General features: G+C 43.6%; 1 protein-coding gene and 1 long non-coding RNA gene across 2 annotated transcripts in view; one reads left to right on the plus strand and one right to left on the minus strand.

The window, feature by feature from the left end:
• LOC130360575 (uncharacterized) overlaps positions 1 to 15,580 on the plus strand; it is a 35,938-nt gene extending 20,358 nt beyond the window's left edge. The window contains exons 2-3 of the long non-coding RNA XR_008890715.1: positions 13,653 to 13,732; positions 15,461 to 15,580. This is a non-coding gene — a long non-coding RNA (uncharacterized LOC130360575). The remainder of the gene's footprint in view (positions 1 to 13,652; positions 13,733 to 15,460) is intronic.
• IL20RB (interleukin 20 receptor subunit beta) overlaps positions 1 to 21,007 on the minus strand; it is a 53,997-nt gene extending 32,990 nt beyond the window's left edge. Inside the window, exons 1-3 of the mRNA XM_056563100.1 lie at positions 20,936 to 21,007; positions 15,589 to 15,709; positions 12,317 to 12,507 (exon numbers count right to left, since the gene is read on the minus strand). Coding sequence (XP_056419075.1) covers positions 12,317 to 12,507; positions 15,589 to 15,709; positions 20,936 to 20,984 — 361 coding nt within the window. The 5' untranslated portion in view covers positions 20,985 to 21,007. The remainder of the gene's footprint in view (positions 1 to 12,316; positions 12,508 to 15,588; positions 15,710 to 20,935) is intronic.
• Positions 21,008 to 21,434: the final 427 nt, after the last annotated feature.

Raw genomic sequence — 21,434 nt, forward strand, 5'->3', positions numbered from 1 at the left:
CTCTGGACAGTTCCTAAAATGGACAGAGATGTCAGCAGAGAGCACTGTGGTCAGGATGTCAGCAGAGAGGACTGTGTTCCAAAAAGAAAATAATTTCCTCTGTAGTATTCAGCAGCTAATAAGTACTGGAAGGATTAAGATTTTTTAATAGAAGTAATTTTCAAATCTGTTTAACTTTCTGGCACCAGTTAATAAAAAATAAATAAAAAAAAGTTTCCACCGGAGTACCCCTTTAACCCCTTAAAGGGTAGCTCCCACCAAGGACAATATAATCTAATATGTCCCTACCTAGAAATCTATCTCATTGAGTGCCTTCAGCTGTTTCCCAACTACAACTCCCAGCATACCATGATTGCTATTAGCTGTCAGGCCATGCTGAGAATTGTAGTTGTGAAACATAGATAAATAACACTCATGCCTAGTGCTGGGCTCTCCCAGCGGTGTCACAAGAATGCCTGCCTGGAGCGCGATCACTACCATTACCGCTAGCGGGGTCCCTGTGCCCACTAGCGGTGTCACAAAAATGGCGAGCGCGGCTCTGTTCCCCGTCCCTGTCAGCTCTCAGGGTACGGGAACAGATTTAAAAGCCTTGCGAACGGCTAACGTAGTACTGCGCAGGCGCAGCACTACGCAAATAGCGTAGGGCTAAAGTAGGCAGCGCTAGGAGCCTGGCGTTAGCCCTACGCTATTTGCGTAATACTGCGCATGCGCAGTACTACGTTAGCTGCGCGCGAGGCTTTTAAATCTGTTCCCGTACCCTGAGAGCTGACAGGGACGTGGAACAGAGCCGCGCTCGGCATTCTTGTGACACCGCTAGTGGGCACAGTGACCCCGCTAGCGGTGATGGTAGTGATCGCGGGGGGCACATTTCCCACTAGTGGGCACAGGGACAGGGTAACGGGGGCGGGCGGGTGGGGCCGTGCGCAAGGCCAGTGGAGCTGGCCAATGCGTGCAGCCCCAGCTATCAGCGTGCTCGCTCTCGCCTGTTTGATTGACAGGCGGGAGCGAGCACCGCAGTGACTGAATTTCGACTCATTGCCAGGCTTAAAGGGGTACTCCGGTGAAAACCTTTTTTCTTTTAAATCAACTGGTGGCAGAAAGTTAAACATATTTGTAAATGACTTCTATTAAAAGAATCTTAATCCTTCCAGTACTTATGAGCTGCTGAATGCTACAGAGGAAATTCCTTTCTTTTTGGAACACTGATGACATCACGAACACAGTGCTCTCTGCTGACATCTCTGTCCATTTTAGCAACCATGCATAGCAGATGCATAGCAGATGCATAGTAGATGTATGATAAGGGCAACATGGTAACTCAGTGGTTAGCATTGCTGTCTTGCAGTGCTGAGGACTTGAGTTCAATTCCCAGTAAGGCCAACAATAATGAAAGTGTTATTATTATTATTATTATAATAACATCAGCAGATAGAACTATGGTCGTGATGTCATCAGAGAGCATTCCAAAAAGAAAAGAATTTCCTCTATAGTATTCAGCAGCTAATAACTACAGGAAGGATTAAGATTTTTTAATAGAAGTAAATTACAAATATGTTTTACTTTCTGCCACCAGTTGATTTAAAAGAAAAAAGGTTTTCACCGGAGTACCCCTTTAAATAAGTCGAAATGCCTTAAGGAGGCAGAAAATTTTATTTTTATGTTTTCATTTTTTCCTCCTCGCCTTCAAAAAATTATAACTCTTTTATATTTTCATCCACAGACTAGTATGAGGGCTTGTTTTATGCACGACCAGTTGTCCGGTGTAATGCCATGACTTACTTTACCATAAAATGTATGGTGCCACCAAAAAAATACTATTTGTGTGGGGAAATTAAAAAGAAAACCGCAATTTTGCAAATTTTGGAAGGTTTCGTTTTCACGCCGTACAATTTATGGTAAAAGTGACATGTGTTCTTTATTCTTTGGGTCAATATGATTAAAATGATACCCGGGATAACATACTTTTCTATTACTGTTGCGCTTAAAAAAAATCACAAACTTTTTAACCAAATTAGTATGTTTAAGATCCCCCTATTTTGAAGACCTATGACTTTTTCATTTTTCCGTATAAGCGGCGGTATGAGGGCTCATTTTTTGTGCCGTGATCTGTAATTTTTATTGATACCATATTTGCTTATATAAAACTTTTAATAAATTTTTTATTAATTTTTTAAAATAAAATGTTATAAAAAAGCAGCTATTTTGGACTTTTTTTTTTACGTTCACGCCGTTCACTGTACGGTATCATTAACATTTTATTTTAATAGTTCAGATATTTACGCACATGGCGATACCAAATATGTATATAAAATATTTTTTAAACACTTTTTGGGGGTGAAATAGGGAAAATGGGGCAATTTATGTTTTTATTGGGGGAGGGGGTTTTTCACGTTTTTTTTTACTTTATTTTTTTACTTTTTTACTTTTATTTTTGCACTTTAATAGTCCCCATAGATGACTATTTAAAGTAATCACTCGATTGCTAATCCTATTCAGTGCTATGTATAGGACATAGTACTGATCAGGGTTATCGGTCATCTTCTGCTCTAGTCTGCGGGAAGGCAGATCAGAGCAGAAGACTCCCGGAAGACAGCGGAGGCAGAAAGCTGCCGTGCTGGAGATGCCGTGATCGGCATTGATCACGGCATCTGAGGGGTTAATGGCGGATATCCGCGGGATTGCGGATGTCCGCCATTACCGGCGGGTCCCTGGCTGCGATCTACAGCCGGGACCTGCCGCGCATGATCCAGGCATCGCTCCGATGCCCGCGGTTATGCTTAGGACGTAAATGTACGTCCTGGTGCGTTAAGTACCGCATCACGTCGTTAAGGGGTTAAAAGGGTACTCCGGTGAAAAACTTTCTTTTTTTTTTAAATCAACTGGTTTTGCACTTCTTAAACGTTGCAAAATCTATGGAGAACAAAAGTACTTCACAGAGTAAAGTTAGTGACAGATAGCAAAATTATCACTGGTAGGCTTCTTTAACTTGGAAACTTGCCATCCCAGCTTCGCCGGTCGGACTGCTTCTGAGGCTGGGACAGTGCCCCCTCCATTGGGCTCACTCGTGTGTTCCAGTTCACCCGTGACAAAGTAGACTCTGTTATGGTGGGGCTGATGGTGACCACCACTTGTACTGCAGTGGCTTGCGCCAGTGGGGGAATAGCAGTTAGTGCCTGTTGGGCCGGCCGAACCTCCTCTGCGGGAGTAGGCCGAGGCACTTCAGTTGGTGCCCGCTGGTTAGGCCAAACCTCCTCGACCAGAGGAATAGGCCTGGGCACATTAACAGATGACTGTGGTAGATACTTTGATGCCATGACACGTATTTTGGGAAAATATTTATCTTCTTCTGGACAGATGCTTTTGACTTTATTGGATAACTTGCAGCTCATCGCCAAACAACCACTTAGGTAATGGTGTTAATCGGGGACGTACAGCAGACTTCTGGACCTAGGGGGTTTGCTCAGGGCTAGGGGTAGAAAGAGGGTTAGAGAAAGTGGCCTCAGCCAGGGTACTCACTTCTGACTCCTCAGTGTGGATTTCGGCCCAGGACCCTCAGGTCCAGTGGTGAGGGGACAGCCTCACCGGCGATGACGCATGGGAAGATGTCGGCATTCCCTCCACCGGGGTTGCTGGCCGGTCTCCATCATCATCGGGCAGCGGGACTTGGTAGCAGGCCTCTTCAGCCCCAATGGAGATCTTCTGTAGAGGTCAGCTAACTCTTGAAACATGTGCGTCGTGGCGACTTTACGTGCCATCTTGTGTCTCTCTGCATGCTTGCTTGCCTGTTCCGCCATGTTGCTCCACTTGCTGACTTCCGGCAAACTGGGAGAATCCGGCAACGCTGTTCCTTTTAATGCAGGGCTTCAGGAAAATGGCCGCCGGACGGAAGTGCGTCAGCGTTGCCGCGTTGACTTCCGCTCCCCTGGCAACAAGGGGCGGATCTTTACAGTTCCATTTCGGCATTGATACAGAAACATGATTAACACGCCCAGGGGTGGGAAGCTGACCAGTGCGGGACATTTTTGCACGCTTCTCCGGAACATCTTTCCCTTGCAGATACAGGCAATACTTGACAATGTAACATAGATTCTGATCTGATCTTGCCCATGGTGGACACAGTACTTAAACGTTTCACAATGGCGGACAACGGTCTTTTTTTCACCTCCCCCTCTATATCACAAGCACCTCGGGTATAACACTTTCCACTGATAAAGTCCCGTACACTTTCTGGCACAAATTTTATTCTCATTGGCATGCCTTTTCTGACAATACTGGACACAGTTCAGACTGAGGGAGGACTTTTCGCATCAGGCACACACACGTATCCTGTTCGTGAAGCCAAAAGTTGTGGTGACGGGTTGTGATGAGGGGAGATGTTGTTACCCTAGGGGCAGATGGCATTAACCCCTTGTATTCGTGATGCCAGGGCGTGGTTTATCCTCGATACCACCCGAAGGTATATCACTAGATCCTGGGCTAGGCACAGGGACAATAATGACTCTGACGCCAAGTTACGGATAACGGTAGCTTTACTGAGGGTAGACAGATGGTAAAGTCTATACAATTCAGCCAGGGCCCAAGGAGGTGATGAGTGACTCAGAGGCCTTAGGGGCTTACTGGGACTTGTAGTAGATATGGTCAATTTAATGTAGGCCATGTTGACTTGACAAATGATGACTGTAACTGACTTGACTGGACTGATGACTGACAATACTGAGACTGTGGTTACTTGTAGCTTCTTGTGGCTGCAGACTGGACTTGAGGCCTCCTATGACTCTGGACACTCTCTGGGGCTCGACTTGACCACAGCAAAGACTTGTAAGGAAAGAAAGAGAGCTAGCTCCACCCAGGGCTTATCTGGTGGAGACTAGCAGGGAATCAATAGGTCACCCCTGGGATCACCTGGTCACTGGTACCTCCTGGGTAACAATCACATGACAAGTCACATGGTAAACAGTCTTAAAGTGATATGCTTTCTGAACACATTACATGGTAGAATACATTAGAAACATATTTACATGGGGGGTGATGCAAGGGAGGCCCAGGGGGCAATGTAGGTGTAACGATTCGGCTAGCTGGTTGTGGATCCTCTGTGTCAGCGAGGGATTGGCGTGGACCGTGCCGGTGGACCGGTTCTAAGATGCTACTGGTATTCACCAGAGCCCGCCGCAAAGCGGGATGGTCTTGCTGCGGCGTAGCAACCAGGTCGTATCCACTAGCAACGGCTCAACCTCGCTGACTGCTGAGAAGGCGTGGGACAGAAGGACTAGGCAGAGGCAAGGTCAGACGTAGCAGAAGGTCGGGGCAGGCGGCAAGGTTCGTAGTCAATATGGCAATAGCAGGAGGTCAGGAACACAGTATGGACAAACACAGTAATAGCTTTCTCAAGGCACTAAGGCAACAAGATCCGGCGAGGGAGTGCAGGGGAAGTGAGGTATAAGTAGGGAGTGCACAGGTGCAAGCTAATCAAGGTGATTGGGCCAGGCACCATCATTGGTGCACTGGCCCTTTAAATCTCAGAGCGCTGGCGCGCGCGCGCCCTAGAGAGCGGAGCCGCGCGCGCCAGAGCATGACAGCCGGGGACCGGGACAGGTAAGTGACCTGGGATGCGATTCGCGGGCGAGCGCGTCCCATTATGCGAATCACATCCCCGCCGGCCATGTCAGTGCAGCGCTCCCGGTCAGCGGGTCTGACCGGGGCGCTGCAGGGAGAGAAACGTCGCGAGCGCTTCGGGGAAGAGCAGGGACCCGGAGCGCTCGGCGTAACAGTAGGGAGGCTGCCTGACAGTGTAGCAAGGGTACGTGGTAACACCTCCCGTACTGGGCCACCACATATACAATAGGGGTTACACTGTAGGGGGGGCAGGGGACATGGAGGGACTCTGCCTGACAGGGCAGGAGAAATGTACGTGGACACACCATCCCGTACTGGGCCACTACATTACTTATAACTAGAATAGTAGTCGATACTTGCTTTGTAGGAGGCTTTGGCTTGAACAGTACATATGATAGGTCTGAACTTTACTGACTGGACCTAGGAGGTATACGCTGACTAGGGGGGAGATTTATCAAAACCTGTCTGGAGGAAAAGTTGCTGAGTTGCGCATAGCAACCAATCAGATCGCTTCTTTAATTTTTAACAAGGCCTCGGAAGCAATTTGATTGGTTGCTATGGGCAACTGGGTCAATTCTCCTCCAGACAGGTTTTGATAAATCTCCCCCTAGGTGTATACACATTTCTCTGACTGTCTGATCTACCTAGCAGGAGCAGATTTAGGAGAGATGTTCACACTATACAGGGTAGAGCCAGACTGCTCCGGTTTTTGGGTCCGGCCCTCTGGGGAGAGGAAGTTGGAGTAGGTATTCCCCCCTCAGCATTTCCAGTTTCTGCATAAAAACTAGCTGTGGAGCGTGTCTGATGTAAAGCCAATGTTAACCTTTACACATCTGTAATACCTGTTATGCAATATACAAAAAGAACAGTTATAGAAGTTCCTCACCAGGGGCAGACAGAATGGTCCGGCACTGCCTAAGGGCCTGGGGCTGAGGGGGGCCCACTGTGGGGGGCCCGCCCACAGCAGGACTTGCTGCTTCACGAGATCAGGGAGCATACAAACTTAATATATACAGATCTCCTGCATGCATGCTCCCTGATCTTCTAGCAGCTAAAGCAGTAGTATAGCAAGGAATGACCTGTGTGGGTAGTCATCATTATCCCACTTGAGCATCATCATTATCCCACTTGAATGCCGGAACTTTTCCCCTTTACAATCTGTGTAGGAGAATGCTTAAGGACCTGAGTCACATGACCCACAGGTCCTTAAAGGGGTAGTCCAGTGGTGAAAACCTTATCCCCTATCCTAAGGATAGGGGATAAGTTTGAGATCGCGGACGGTCCAACCGCTGGGGCCCCCTGCGATCTCTCTGTATGGGGGCCAGGCTCTCCGGCCAGATAGCGGGTGTCGACCTCCGCACGAAGCGGCGGCCGACACGCCCCCTCAATACATCTCTATGGCAGAGCCGGAGATTGGTGAAGGCAGCGCTTCGGCTCTGCCATAGAGTTGTATTGAGGGGGCGTGTTGGCAGCCGCTTCGTGCGGAGGTCGACACACCACCTTCCCGCGGGCTGTCGGGGCTCCGTACAGGAGATCCCAGGGGGCCCAGCGGTCGGACCCCCCGCGATCTCAAACTTATCCCCTATCCTTAGGATAGGGGATAAATTGTTCACCACTGGTTTCCCCACTGGACTACTCCTTTAAGCATCACTGCACAGAGGAAAAAGACAGAATGAAGTAAGGTGTGTTTGTGTGCATTCATTATTCTGCTTTTTACGCCATGTCTTATACTTCAGTCACCTCCAAAGCTGCACTCGCTATTCTGCTTTTACACCATGGCTTAGCATCCTACCACCTCCAGAGCTGCACTCCCTATTCTGCTGTTACACCATTCCTTATCCTACAGTTGCCTTCAGAGCTGCAGCCACTATTCTGCTGTTACATAATTTTGTATACTCCAGTCACCTTCAGAGCTGCACTCACTTTTCTGCTGTTACATCATACCTGATCCTCCAGTCACCTCCAGAGCTGCAGCCACTATTCTGCTGTTACACCATGCCTTATCCTCGAGTTACCCTTCAGAGCTGCACTCACTATTCCGCTGTTACACCATGCCTTATCCTCCAGTCACCTTCAGAGCTGCACTCATTATTCTGCTGTTACACCATGCCTTATGGTCCAGTCACCTCCAGAGCTGCAGCCACTATTCTGCTGTTACACCATGCTTTATCCTCCAGTCACCTCCAGAGCTGCATTCACTATTCTGCTTTTACAGCATGCCTTATCCTCCAGTAATATTTAGAGCTGCACTCACTATTCTGATGTTACATCATGTCTTTCCCTCCTGTCACCTCCAGAGCTGCAGCCACTTTTCTGCTGTTACATCATGCATTATCCTTCTGTTACCTCCAGAGCTGTAGCCACTATTCTGCTGTTACATCATGTCTTATCCTCCAGTTGACTCCAGAGCTGCATTCGCTATTCTGCTCTTGCATCATAGCTTATACTCTAGTCACCTACAGAGCTGCACTCACTATTCTGCTGCCTTATACTACAGTCACCTCCAGAGCTGCATCTGCTGCCTGGGGGTGATAGGAGTTTGATTGCTGGAGCTGTTCACGACAACGTACACAAACAGCCTGTACTCACTGCTGTGCTGCCTACACTTACAGGAGGCGTTGAGGAGTCAGCGCAGCCAAGCTTTTAGGTATTGGAGGAAGCCTTCCTTTCTAGTGCCTGGTTCAATCCCAATGGGAACGTGGTGGCCACATTCCTGTTACTGTGGGATCTCAGCATTTACAGGCTGTCTAAGAGTAATAGTAGTGTAATAGAAGCAATCACAGTACTATTACCCTCATAAGACTGCACAGGGGAAAAAAAAGAATTATATTGTATGTGGGCGGGTTCTATAAAGGGTGGGCGCAAGGGTGTCAGTCCACCCCTCACAAAACCCCAAAAACAGATTTAGGCACTTAGCAAAAAGCTTCTTCAGACACATCACTACTTCACATATTTATAACTGGGTCACAGTAACCGGGACACTACATAAGTACCCTCTAGGTTTTCTTCTTTAATCCCTCTCCAGGATGTTGATTTAACTTAGCTGCCACAGATTACCAGGTTACATGTTTTTGGGTACATACACTGCCCCCATTGAGGGGGCTCCCTATCGGCAAGAACTAGAACAGCAGTAGAAGCATAAGGACAACAGGAGGATGGCTAAGGCGATCAGCGGTAATTGCAGAGTAGCGATCAGCGGTCACCTGCAGATGACCATGGCAACCATCCACCAGTGTAAGATAAAATATGTATAGTACAGACTGGTTGCAAGTTGACTGAAAAAAGATAAGATTTTACAAATCAAAGGGGTATTCCGGCATCACGCCCCCTCCTATAGACATGAATGGAGGGGGCGTAATGTGACATCACAAAGGGGCGTGGCATGACATCAAGTCTCCAGTCCCGGAAACACAGAGGTTTCCGAGACTGGAGCAGCAGCCCTGCATAGAGAGCGGTGCTACACGAAGATCGCGGGGTCCCAGCTGCAGGCCCCCCACCCCCACCACCTTTGGATAAGGGATAAGATTTCTTTGGCCGGAATACCCCTTTAACTTACATATAAGACCATGTAGCCTAGTTTTTCTATGATAATGCTGAACCCTTCAGTGCTCTCAAAATCAGTAACTGTAACCACCGCAGGTGTACCAAGTTCCACGTCTAATCCTCATGTGCCATTTACAAAACTGCTGCTCTTTTATGTGGCACAGAGAACGCGGAGTCTTACTGAAGCACAGTGTGCAGCTGTATCCTCTACACCCTTTATTAAACCTCTGTCAACCTATGAGGCTTCGGCTTCAGAATAACCTATTAAACATTTGTGTGAAAAAACTTTTCTATAGAATTTGATTTTCATTGCCACAAGAATCAGTAGGTACAGTATATCCCATAAATCAGTCCACCTCTCACATATATACAGTATCTCCCATAAGTGAGTCCACCCCTCACATTATATATACAGTATCTCCCATAAGTGAGTCCACCCCTCACATTATATATACAGTATCTCCCATAAGTGAGTCCACCCCTCACATTATATATACAGTATATCCCATAAGTGACTCCACCCCTCACATTATATATACAGTATCCCCCATAAGTGAGTCCACCCCTCACATTATATATACAGTATCTCCCATAAGTGAGTCCACCCCTCACATTATATATATAGTATCTCCCATAAGTGAGTCCACCCCTCACATTATATATATAGTATCTCCCATAAGTGAGTCCACCCCTCACATTATATATACAGTATCTCCCATAAGTGAGTCCACCCCTCACATTATATATACAGTATCTCCCATAAATCAGTCCACCCCTCACTTATATACAGTATCTTCCATAAGTGAGTCCACCCCTCACATTATATATACAGTATCTCCCATAAGTGAGTCCACCCCTCACATTATATATACAGTATCTCCCATAAGTGAGTCCACCCCTCACATTATATACAGTATCTCCCATAAGTGAGTCCACCCCTCACATTATATCTACAGTATCTCCCATAAGTGAGTCCATCCCTCACATTATATACAGTATATCCCATAAGTGATTCCACCCCTCACATTATATATACAGTATCTCCCATAAGTGACTCCACCCCTCACATTATTTACAGTATCTCCCATAAGTGAGTCCACCCCTCACATTATATACAGTATATCCCATAAGTGAGTCCACCCCTCACATTATATATATACAGTATCTCCCATAAGTGAGTCCACCCCTCACATTATATATACAGTATCTCCCATAAGTGACTCCACCCCTCACATTATTTACAGTATCTCCCATAAGTGAGTCCACCCCTCACATTATATACAGTATCTCCCATAAGTGAGTCCACCCCTCACATTATATACAGTATCTCCCATAAGTGAGTCCACCCCTCACATTATATATACAGTATCTCCCATAAGTGAGTCCACCCCTCACATTATATACACAGTATCTCCCATAAGTGAGTCCACCCCTCACATTATATATACAGTATATCCCATAAGTCAGTCCATACCTCACATTATATACAGTATCTCCCATAAGTGAGTCCACCCCTCACATTATATATACAGTATCTCCCATAAGTGAGTCCACCCTACACATTATATACAGTATATCCCATAAGTGAGTCCACCCCTCACATTATATACAGTATCTCCCATAAGTGAGTCCACCCTCCACATTATATATACAGTATCTCCCATAAGTGAATCCACTCATCACATTATATATACAGTATCTCCCATAAGTGAGTCCACCCCTCACATTATATATACAGTATCTCCCATAAGTGAGTCCACCCCTCACATTATATACACAGTATCTCCCATAAGTGAGTCCACCCCTCACATTATATATACAGTATCTCCCATAAGTGAGTCCACCCCTCACATTATATACAGTATCTACCATAAGTGAGTCCACCCCTCACATTATATATACAGTATCTCCCATAAGTGAGTCCACCCCTCACATTATATATACAGTATCTCCCATAAGTGAGTCCACCCCTCACATTATATACAGTATCTACCATAAGTGAGTCCACCCCTCCACATTATATATACAGTATCTCCCATAAGTGAGTCCACCCTCCACATTATATATACAGTATCTCCCATAAGTGAATCCACTCATCACATTATACATACAGTATCTCCCATAAGTGAGTCCACCCCTCACATTATATACAGTATCTACCATAAGTGAGTCCACCCCTCACATTATATATACAGTATCTCCCATAAGTGAATCCACTCATCACATTATATATACAGTATCCCCCATAAGTGAGTCCACCCCTCACATTATATACAGTATCTCCCATAAGTCAGCCCACCCCTCACATTATATATACAGTATCTCCCATAAGTGAGTCCACCCCTCACATTATATACAGTATCTCCCATAAGTGAGTCCACCCCTCACATTATATATACAGTATCTCCCATAAGTGAGTCCACCCCTCACATTATATACAGTATCTCCCATAAGTGAGTCTACCCCTACATTATATATACAGTATCTTCCATAAGTGAGTCCACCCCTCACATTATATATACAGTATCTCCCATAAGTGAGTCCTCCCCTCACATTATATACAGTATTTCCCATAAGGGTGCGTTCACACTGCGGAATCTTCGATCGCTGAATTCCGCGAGCAGAGATTCCACCTGGCGGCTGCCGCTGAAGGTACTTCGGCGCTAGGGCCGCGGGGCACTGAGCCATCACCATTGACGGGTATGCAGTGTTCGCGGTATCTGCGCAAAGAATGAACACGTTCTTTCTTTGTGCGGAACAATTTCAGCGGCGGAATTGTCCGCCGTGGAAATTCTGCAGTGTGAACGGGTCTCGAGGAGACCCATTCACACTAATGTTAAGTTGACACCGCGGAATTCCGCTCGCGGAGTTCCGCTCGGGGAATTCCGCTGGAATTCCGTAATGTGAACGCACCCTAAGTGAGTCCACCCCTTACAATATATACAGTATCTCCCATAAGTGAGTCCACTCCTCACTTTATATACAGTATCTACCATAAGTGAGTCCACCCCTCACATTATATACAGTATCTCCCATAAATGAGTCCACCTCTCACATTATATACTGACATTATCTGACATTGCATCCATACTTTCCAGCCTATGAATGTGTTAACAAATTAGGACATAGGAGAAAACTAAGCAGGGGAATTGGTACTTACTTGTCTTTCTGTCGAATGGTGGCTCAAGTTCTGCCCAATCAGATCGCTGGTCTCCTAGAATTGCCCGAACCTTAAATCTATACAAGACGCCAGCTGACACTTCATCAGTCACATTGCACTGTTTTGTAGATATTTCCTGGCAGTTCTCCGCTTCATGCCAAGTGTCTTTCAAATATATAGTTTCGAATTCCCTAACAAAACAAAACCAGTGTTTATAATGGGATATTACAAATTTACATCAATACCACACCAAGAAATGAGCTCAGTTATCTCAGGGATTTATAATATCATTTCTTCTGTGGTAGTATGTGATGGCATGCTCAACTGGCTATACACTACATATGGGCTACCCAAGTGGAATTGAAGCACTTAATAAAGGATCTGGGTCCATTTGGGTCACACGTTTGGTCAATGTTGACTAGATACAACTATTCAACACAAAGGCCAAGCAGTTAGTTTATGTGCACAAAAAGTATTTAGGCTTCATTTTGAGCCTTATTTTTAGATTTATTTTTTTTTTGTTCGCATGCAGTTTTTTCAGCCATGTTTTGCTTTTGGCTTAAATGGGGCTCAATGGAATGTAAACATAGCCTTTAACGTCTTCCATTGGCTCTACAGAAGTCATAAATAGCATATATTACAAGGAACAAGGGTCTAGTTTGGAATATACAGGCCTCATTATTTAATTAGGTTACACATATCCAGTGTAATGTCCCGTTGTGGGACATTACATTAGTGTAAAATTATTTTATTTCCCATGGACAATCATTTATTATTATATTAGTCAAATGAAGATTTGTGCAGTCTAGAGGATTGAAGTGAGTGTATTGTAAATTCACTTGTATCTCGAAGAACTTGTAAAAGAGTCTCTGGCTAAAACAACATGAGGGAAAAAAAACACTCCAACAACTCTGTGAAAAGTAGCAGTCAGGAGATATACCGTATGTGAGAAAGAAGAACAAAGAAAAAACAGGTAAGGCACAGTGGAGGACTTATAGTCCAAAATGGGTGCACACGCTCCAAGGGTCCGACTCAAGATCCCATGTAACTGAATAATGCAAGGAAGAAGCAGCACTCCAGGGATTATAATCCAAGAAATAATTTATTCACCCATCAGTGAGATGCAACGTTTCGATCCACAATCCGGATCTTTATAAAGCATGCTTGATAAAGATCCGGATTGTGGATCGAAACGTTGCATCTCACTGATGGGTGAATAAATTATTTCTTGGATTATAATCCCTGGAGTGCCGCTTCTTCCTTGCATTATTCAGTATGTGAGAAAGTGATGTCTTTTATGCCTTTTGGCCTTTAAAAAAATTTTTTTTCCATGCAGGCGAGGGACAACATACCACCAATAATATGGCTCCCGACCGGCAGCATTCTGTTATATGGATTCTTCTGTGCAGTTTGTTGGTTAGTATGATCTCTATGTTCTGATATTTTTATTTGACTTTGCGCATTTTATTTTATTTTTTAAGAAATATGTCTCATAGATTACCAAAGCCTTAACACAGAAACATTGAAGATAGTTGGCAGAAAAAGAAAAAGACCACCTGGTCCCTTCAGTCCACCCTTATTTAATAGTTTTTTTTAGGATTGATATATGTTTGTCCCAGGCAGGTTTACATTCACTTACTGCGGATTTACAAACCACATATGCTGGAAGCTTGTTCCAACTATCTAGTACAAAAATGTACTTCTCACGTTGCTTCTCTTTTCCTCCCAAATAACCTCCATGTTCTTGTGAATAGCTTCCTTTTAAAAATACTTCCCTTCTGAATAAATTTACATTCTTTCGGCCAACAGTTATCTCTCTCCCTTCTCCTCCATACACATGAATGTTCATGCATTGTCTATGGGGTAAAGGTAAAACAAGGCAAGACAGGATTTGTGCCAGCTTATCCTTCTTAGAACCAAAGGGTCAAGTAGAAAAATTCCAGCATGTCTGACCCTTCTCTCTTAGTAAAGAATCGGGAGGTTGCCGTACACCTTAAGGGAGTATTCCGGGATAGTGTAATTCATAGAAAATATCGTTCATATAAAAGTTTACTGGCCCACCATGACCAGGGACTTGTCAGTTGGAAAATCACACGACCCCTTCGCCCATAATCTCCACTTTAAAATCCAGGTACTTCCGAGCTGCAAATACTTTAGGTCCCATAATATCCTGCACATCTTTCCAGCGCTTACATGCCTTTGCCTGTCCCCCTATCCCAGTCTCCTCCTGTATTATCCTAATGCATGCCCCCCATTAATCACCCCTCACTAAAACAACACCCACAGCTCCCCCTAACATATGCCTCCTAGCTAGTCTCCTCCAATCAGGGCTGAGCACAAATTGCCTGTATGAATATTCCTGACCTGGGATGGGCTGACAGAAGGCAGGTCTAAAACGCTATGCATGCCGGGTTTGCTGACGCGTTGACCACAAGATGCCGAGCTCTCATAGCATTATGGTGGTCGACAGTCAGTTGTTCAATAGGAGCTACAGAACTTCCTGCTGAAACGTAGCTGGGAGAAGACAAAGGCATGCGTTCAAGATGGACAAGGCAAGTACTTTACACTATCATATATCTTTGGGTCATAGAGTTAGATGACAACAATTATTGGATCCCAGAGTGCTCCTTTAAACATAGACCCAAGCCCCACAACTAATCTAAGTTTAAGCCAACTATTCTTTGGCCTAATTCAAACCAGAATTATTTGCCAACATTTTGGTGCATTTAGAGCACACTGTTTTACCAATTACATACTACCTTTTTAGACCAGGAGGAAAAGTGTCTTAAAACTCATAACTGTGAGGCAAATCACCCCCCATGATCCATTGTGTGGCGCTCCGGGTCAGGACAAGCGGAGAGCCGGAGCGCCCCACAGGAGATCGCAAGGGGTCCCAGCGGTCAGACCCCTGCAATCAGACACTTATCCCCTATCTTTGGGATATAGAATCAATTTCTCTACATGTGATTTCTTCTTTAAGTTAACAATAGATATTAAAAACTAATCACCAGTGTTATCATCCATATTCAGCTGGGATATACATCTAAAAAGAGCAAAAAGTAAAAGTGAAAAGGGGCCAGACACCTCTTGTATGTATATTTTACTGGTTCCTAAAAATCTCTGTTCTTTCCATATCTTTTCTAGGTATCTAGAACGTACACTCCCAAATTACAGGTATCTGATTTGCAGAGGATCTTCAGACACTTCCTTAACACACAAGGAAATCGGAGGATACAGTCAAAACAATACACAATATATAAATCAGTCCTTACCCTTGTGATTGAACGGAATAAGTAATGTTTCCAGCCACCGTAACAGGATCCCAGTACAGAAAATGCTTCAGGTTGATAGAGACCATAAAGAGGTTTGCTGGGGCTGGAAGCAAATGTTGGTCTAAGACAAAAAATAAATAATTAGAAAACAAGATATTGAAGAAAATAAAGACTTACAGCTTTTTTAATTTAGAATATAGTTCTCAGTTACAGGCATGGCAGAACAAAAATTGCACCAGAGAAGACTGAAGCAGAATCTACAGACAAAGCACAGAAAGTTTAGGAAGTTATCCACAAATTGGCCATTCTGTATATTGTTAGAAAACCCATAGTAATAAATATAAGGATTCCATAGGACTGTGCAAGCGTGACGAGCACAGCGCTGCTCCCTGCCTGTCAATCAGACAGGAGAGAGTGAGCGCTGTGCCCGCAGCAGCTGCGAACATGGCCGGCTCAGCTGCTCCTCCTCAGTCCAGACTCCACTACAGTGTGAAGTGAGGGCGGAAGCAGTCCCCCCAGCAGGTTTCAGTGACGTAGCACCTGTTGGAGCATGCCCACATCCTCCTGCCAGCAGCTCACACTCTGTGATTAAAAAGATTTGTGAGAAATAGAGCTTTTAAACATTTTTAAAGGGTGGGGGGGGGGGGGGGGTTGTTAGGTATAGTGACAGGTACTATTTAAACTCCTTCACTGTATTTGCAGCGACCACTTCTGCAGGAAGGCTATTCCATGCATCCACCACTCTCTCAGTAAAGTAATACCTCCTGATATTACTGCAGAAACCTTTCTCCTCTAATATAAAATGATGTCCTATTGTGGTAGTTTTTCTTCTATTAAATTTACTCTCCTCCTTTACCGTGTTGATTCCCTTTATGTATATAAAAGTCTCTATCATATCCCCTCCGTCTCATCTTTCTCTTATACATGTTAAGGTCCCTTAACCTTTCCTGGTAAGTTTTATCCTGTAGTTCATGTTCTAGTTTAGTAGCTCTTCTGTGAACATTTTTCAATGTATCTAAATCCTTTTGGTCTCCAGTACTGCGCACAATACTCCAAGTGAGGTCTCACCAGTTCTCTGTACATGAGCATGAGCACTTCCCTCTCTACTACTAATACCTCTCCCCATACACCCAAGAGCACTTCCCTCCTTCTTCTTCTAATACCTCTCCCTATACACCAAAGAGCACTTCCCTCTCTACTGCTAATACCTTTCCCTATACACCCATGAGCACTTCCCTCTCTACTCCTAATACCTCTCCCTACTGCTAAGTCCTTTCTGTATACACCCATGAGCACTTCCCCCTCTAATGCTAATACCTCTCCCTATATACCCATGTGCACTTCCCTCCTTCTACTTCTAATACCTCTCCCTATACACCAAAGAGCTCTTCCCTCTCTACTGCTAATACCTTTCCCTATACACTCATGAGCACTTCCCTTTCTACTCCTAATACCTCTCCCTATACACAAAGTATTTTCTAGCATTTTCTATGCTATTCTATGACATTGTCTGCTTACCTTTAAAGGGGTACTCCACTAGAAAACATTTTTTTTAATCAACTGGTGCCAGAAAGTTAAACAGATTTGTAAATGACTTCTATTTAAAAATCCTAAACCTTCCAGTACTTATCAGCTGCTGTATGTTCCCAAGGAAGTTCACTTCTTTTTGACTTTCCTTTCTGTCTGACCACAGTGCTCTCTGCTGACACCTCTCCATTTTAGGAACTGTCTGGAGCAGGATGGGTTTGCTATGGGGATTTGCTGTTACTCTGGACAGTTCCTGACATGGACAAAGGTGTCAGCAGAGAGCACTGTGGTCAAACAGAAAATGAATTCAAAAAGAAAATAACTTTCTGCGGAACATACAGCAGCTGATAAGTACTGGAAGGGTTAAGATTTTTAAATAAAAGTAATTTACAAATCTGTTTAACTTTCTGGCACAAGTTGATTAAAAAAAAAAAAAAATTCCAGGGGAGTACCCCTTTTATGTCCCCTGAAATAATGACCCCCTAAATCCCTTTCCCCAGATACTTAAGACTGGATCACATATTCTATATTCTGCCCTTGGGTATTTTATTTTCCTATACAGCTTTTGTAAGAGACCAGGTCAGTGTTTCCCAATCAAGGTGCTTCCAGGTGTTGCAAAACGACAACTCCCAGCATGCCAGGACAGTCATTAGCTGCCCGGGCATGCTGAGAGTTATAGTTTTGGAACAGGTGGAGGCACTCTGATTGGGAAACAATGGACCAGGGTTATGCTAGAATTGGACAAGCATCTTATTATATATGTATAATATATTAATTTAACTCCCACTTTAAAATGAATCGCTTAAAGGGGTTATCCACCATAAGGTGATTTTAGTACGTACCTGCCAGACAGTATTGGACATGCTTAGGAAGGATCTGCGCTTGTCTTGGTGCTAAATGGCTATGTTGTGAGATTACCATAACACTGTGGCTAGCTATTTGTGAATGGGTTTTTCCTATTTGACTTTTCTTTTTTTGACTACAAATCCCAGAATTCTATTTTTCTCCCTCCCACACATGAGCCACCCCACCCATTGAAACATAAATGAGCTGCATCCATTCAAAAGACCTGTGGTTTTCAATCAGGGTGCCTACAGCTGTTGCATTAGTTGCAGATTGATCTTTCTCCCACCAAGCGATCCCTCCACCCATTGAAGCAGACAGGCTCCCTGTCATCAGCTGACTAGTGAGTCAGGTCTCGGCCGCATTGCAACCTGGGAAAATCTGAGACAACAGTCATTTTGTATGCTGGTAAAAATAAATATTGGGATGAAAATCACAGAAGAATTGTGAGAAAACCGTCACACACAGGTACAGACACTATATTATGAACTACGCTAACTTTACAGCGCCTGTAGTATAGTCAAATAAAAAAAGTTCCTGGAATACCCCTTTTTGAATACACTACACAAGGCTTGAATACACTGTGGATTTTCTGCAAGAGATGTATTTGTATGTGAAAAACTTACAGCGTATTAAATAAAAAAGTATGTATAGTACAGAAGAGGGCTCATGCATCTGTATAGCTGTATATGCAGGAGCCCTTGTGTGTCAGCAAGTATTTATTTCTGGTAAATACATTTTCAAAAAAACTACATAAGTCTAAGTGTTTTTTTTTAATGTAAAACAAGGGATAAGACCTTTTTTTTTTTTTTATGGGTGAAGCATTTTAGAAAAAAAGAGACAAAATGTTAACCAAAGACAAAAAATAAATAAATACATGAAATCATAAAACAAGGAAGGAGGAAGTGGTATATACATATTAAGACAAAATAAAGAAATGTTTCCGAAAATAGAAAGCGCACAGAAAACTTCTAACAGCCAGAAATACAGATCTTGGGTATTCATGCATAAAGAAGGAAATAGTCTTCTATTATTTTTGTGACATCTCATAACTGCCAGTAGTAGCATTTTGGATACAGACATCATTTTCCCAATGACAACACTGACTGGCAGGAGCACTTTACTGAAACCAGGAAGGAAGACATGCTCTGCAAGGCAGCTTGAATCTTTCAATTAGCACTGACAGCATCAAAAACATTTTATATGTTGTACATCTTGGCAAAACATTAACCTTTCTAATATACATCGTAAGAAAACTATCTTTTTTTAAAGAAATAACGGCTTATAAAACAGACCACTAGGGGTCCCCATACCATCCAGAACATAATCCTGTCCGGTTGCAGCAACATCTTTGTCCCAGCTGAAGCACAGGCTGGGACAAAGTCCGGGAAGTGAGGGCAGGACTAGCATTCCTCTGTGCTCACTCCTGTCCTATCAGACTGCAGTATAAAACAGAGAGGAAGGGATTACAGAGCAGCCGGCAGTGATTGAATGAAGAGACCCAGCACAGCACAGGGTGGGCTCAGTACTTGCCCATGACACACCCCTTCCTAAGAAGTAGATGTCAGAATGAGTGAGCAGCAGAACAAAGGGATTTATGAGCCACATACAGATGCTAGACAAATAAAAAAAAGACATGTAAATCATCTGCCTGACCCAGTGAATAACATATATATAAGCATTATTGTTTCTATGATATGACAGCTACGCTTTGAAACATGATCTCTTCTTAGTATTTTATTTTTTATTATTCATCCAGAGAATACACAAGATAAAAATACTTTTGGATACTATCCAGATGATTCATTTGTAATCTTGCCTGAGGAAGGAATCTCTGTACTCGCATATATAATTCTTTTTGGTTAGTTTCACTCGTAAAATACTTTGGTCTGTATGTTTACCTTTTTTTACACCATTTTTACATCATGAAGTATTTGTTACAGACAAACATAGCTGAATTGTGCAGAGTTTCCATACTAAAATCTGAAAGGATTTTGTTGTGGTTTTGTTACAGATTGTCTGCTTTGCTTTTAGTGTAGAATATGCAAAAAAAATCTATTTCCTAAAATCTACATTTTATTCACAACATAAATCTTCATTCTGTAGATTCCAAATCTTTTTCCAATCCAATTTCTGCATTGATTTTACACAGATCTTTATCCAGTTTTTGTAGATAAGATTTTACCATTCCACTTTCCTGCTACTGTAAATGCTGCACATTTTATGCATGGAAATTTCATGCAGAAAGTCTGCAGAAAATATTCATTGTGTAAATGTAGCTTTTATCTGTTTACGTAGAGACACTAGCAGAGTACCTGGCGTTGCCCGTCCTTCCTTCCTAAACCTTGTGGGAGAGAGGTCTCATATCTCGTCCTCATATCCCGATTTCATATTCCAACCTCATATCCTGTCCTCATATCCCAACCACACATCTCATCTCAACCTTATATCCCGATCCCATGTCACATCCTCAACCTGTCCTCAAATCTCATCCTTATACCCGTCCTCATTTCCCAACCTCATATGCTGTCCTCATATCTCAACCCTTATATCTCGACCCCATTTCCTGCCCTAATATCCCATCCTCATATCCAGTCCTCATATCCCAACGTTATATACCATCTTCATATCCTGTTCTCATATCCCAGCCTCATACTCCATCATCATATACTGTGCTTATGTCCTGTCCTCATATCCCATCCTCATATCCCGCCCTTATATCCCGATCTTATTTACCATCTCCTACATTAAATATTTTCTGTACCTGCCTGCCACACAGTTAAATCATACTTTACCACCACATTAGTCCAGCTGAAAAATGTTTAAAAGTCCCAGGCAATCTTAGCAGACTGAGAGCAATGGGTTTAGAAGATCTGTTTGAAGTCCCATAGAGAAAAACCCCACTCACATAAGGGGGTGGGTTAGGGTTGATTTAACTCTACTATATTTTTAGATTACATACAAGTAACATATGTACCAACTCTCATTGAAATATCTTCAGCCATTTGGAAGTTAAGCTGGAACATACATGCAAAGACACATTGGGGGAGATTCATCAAAACCTGTCCAGAGGAAAATTAGCTGAGTTGCCATAGCAACCAATCAGATCGCTTCTTTCATTTTTGAAAAGGCCTCTAAAAAATTAAAGAAGGGATCTGATTGGTTGCTATGGGCAACTCACTGACTTATCCTCTGGACAGGTTTTGATAAGTCTCCCCCGTTGTGTTATATATATATGCATTTGCATTGTAAAAATTACAAAAGATTCAGATAGGACCCCTTCTTATATGAGATTACAATTAGAGATGAGCAAATTTACAGTAAATTCGATTCGTCACAAACTTCTCGGCTCGGCAGTTCATGACTTATCCTGCGTAAATTAGTTCAGCCTTCAGGTGCTCCGGTGGGCTGGAAAAGTTGGATACATTCCTAGGAAAGAGTCTCCTAGGACTGTATCCACCTTTTCCAGCCCACGG

Source organism: Hyla sarda, chromosome 3 (genome assembly GCF_029499605.1).
Source record: "Hyla sarda isolate aHylSar1 chromosome 3, aHylSar1.hap1, whole genome shotgun sequence".
NCBI classification, from domain to species: Eukaryota; Metazoa; Chordata; class Amphibia; order Anura; family Hylidae; genus Hyla; species Hyla sarda.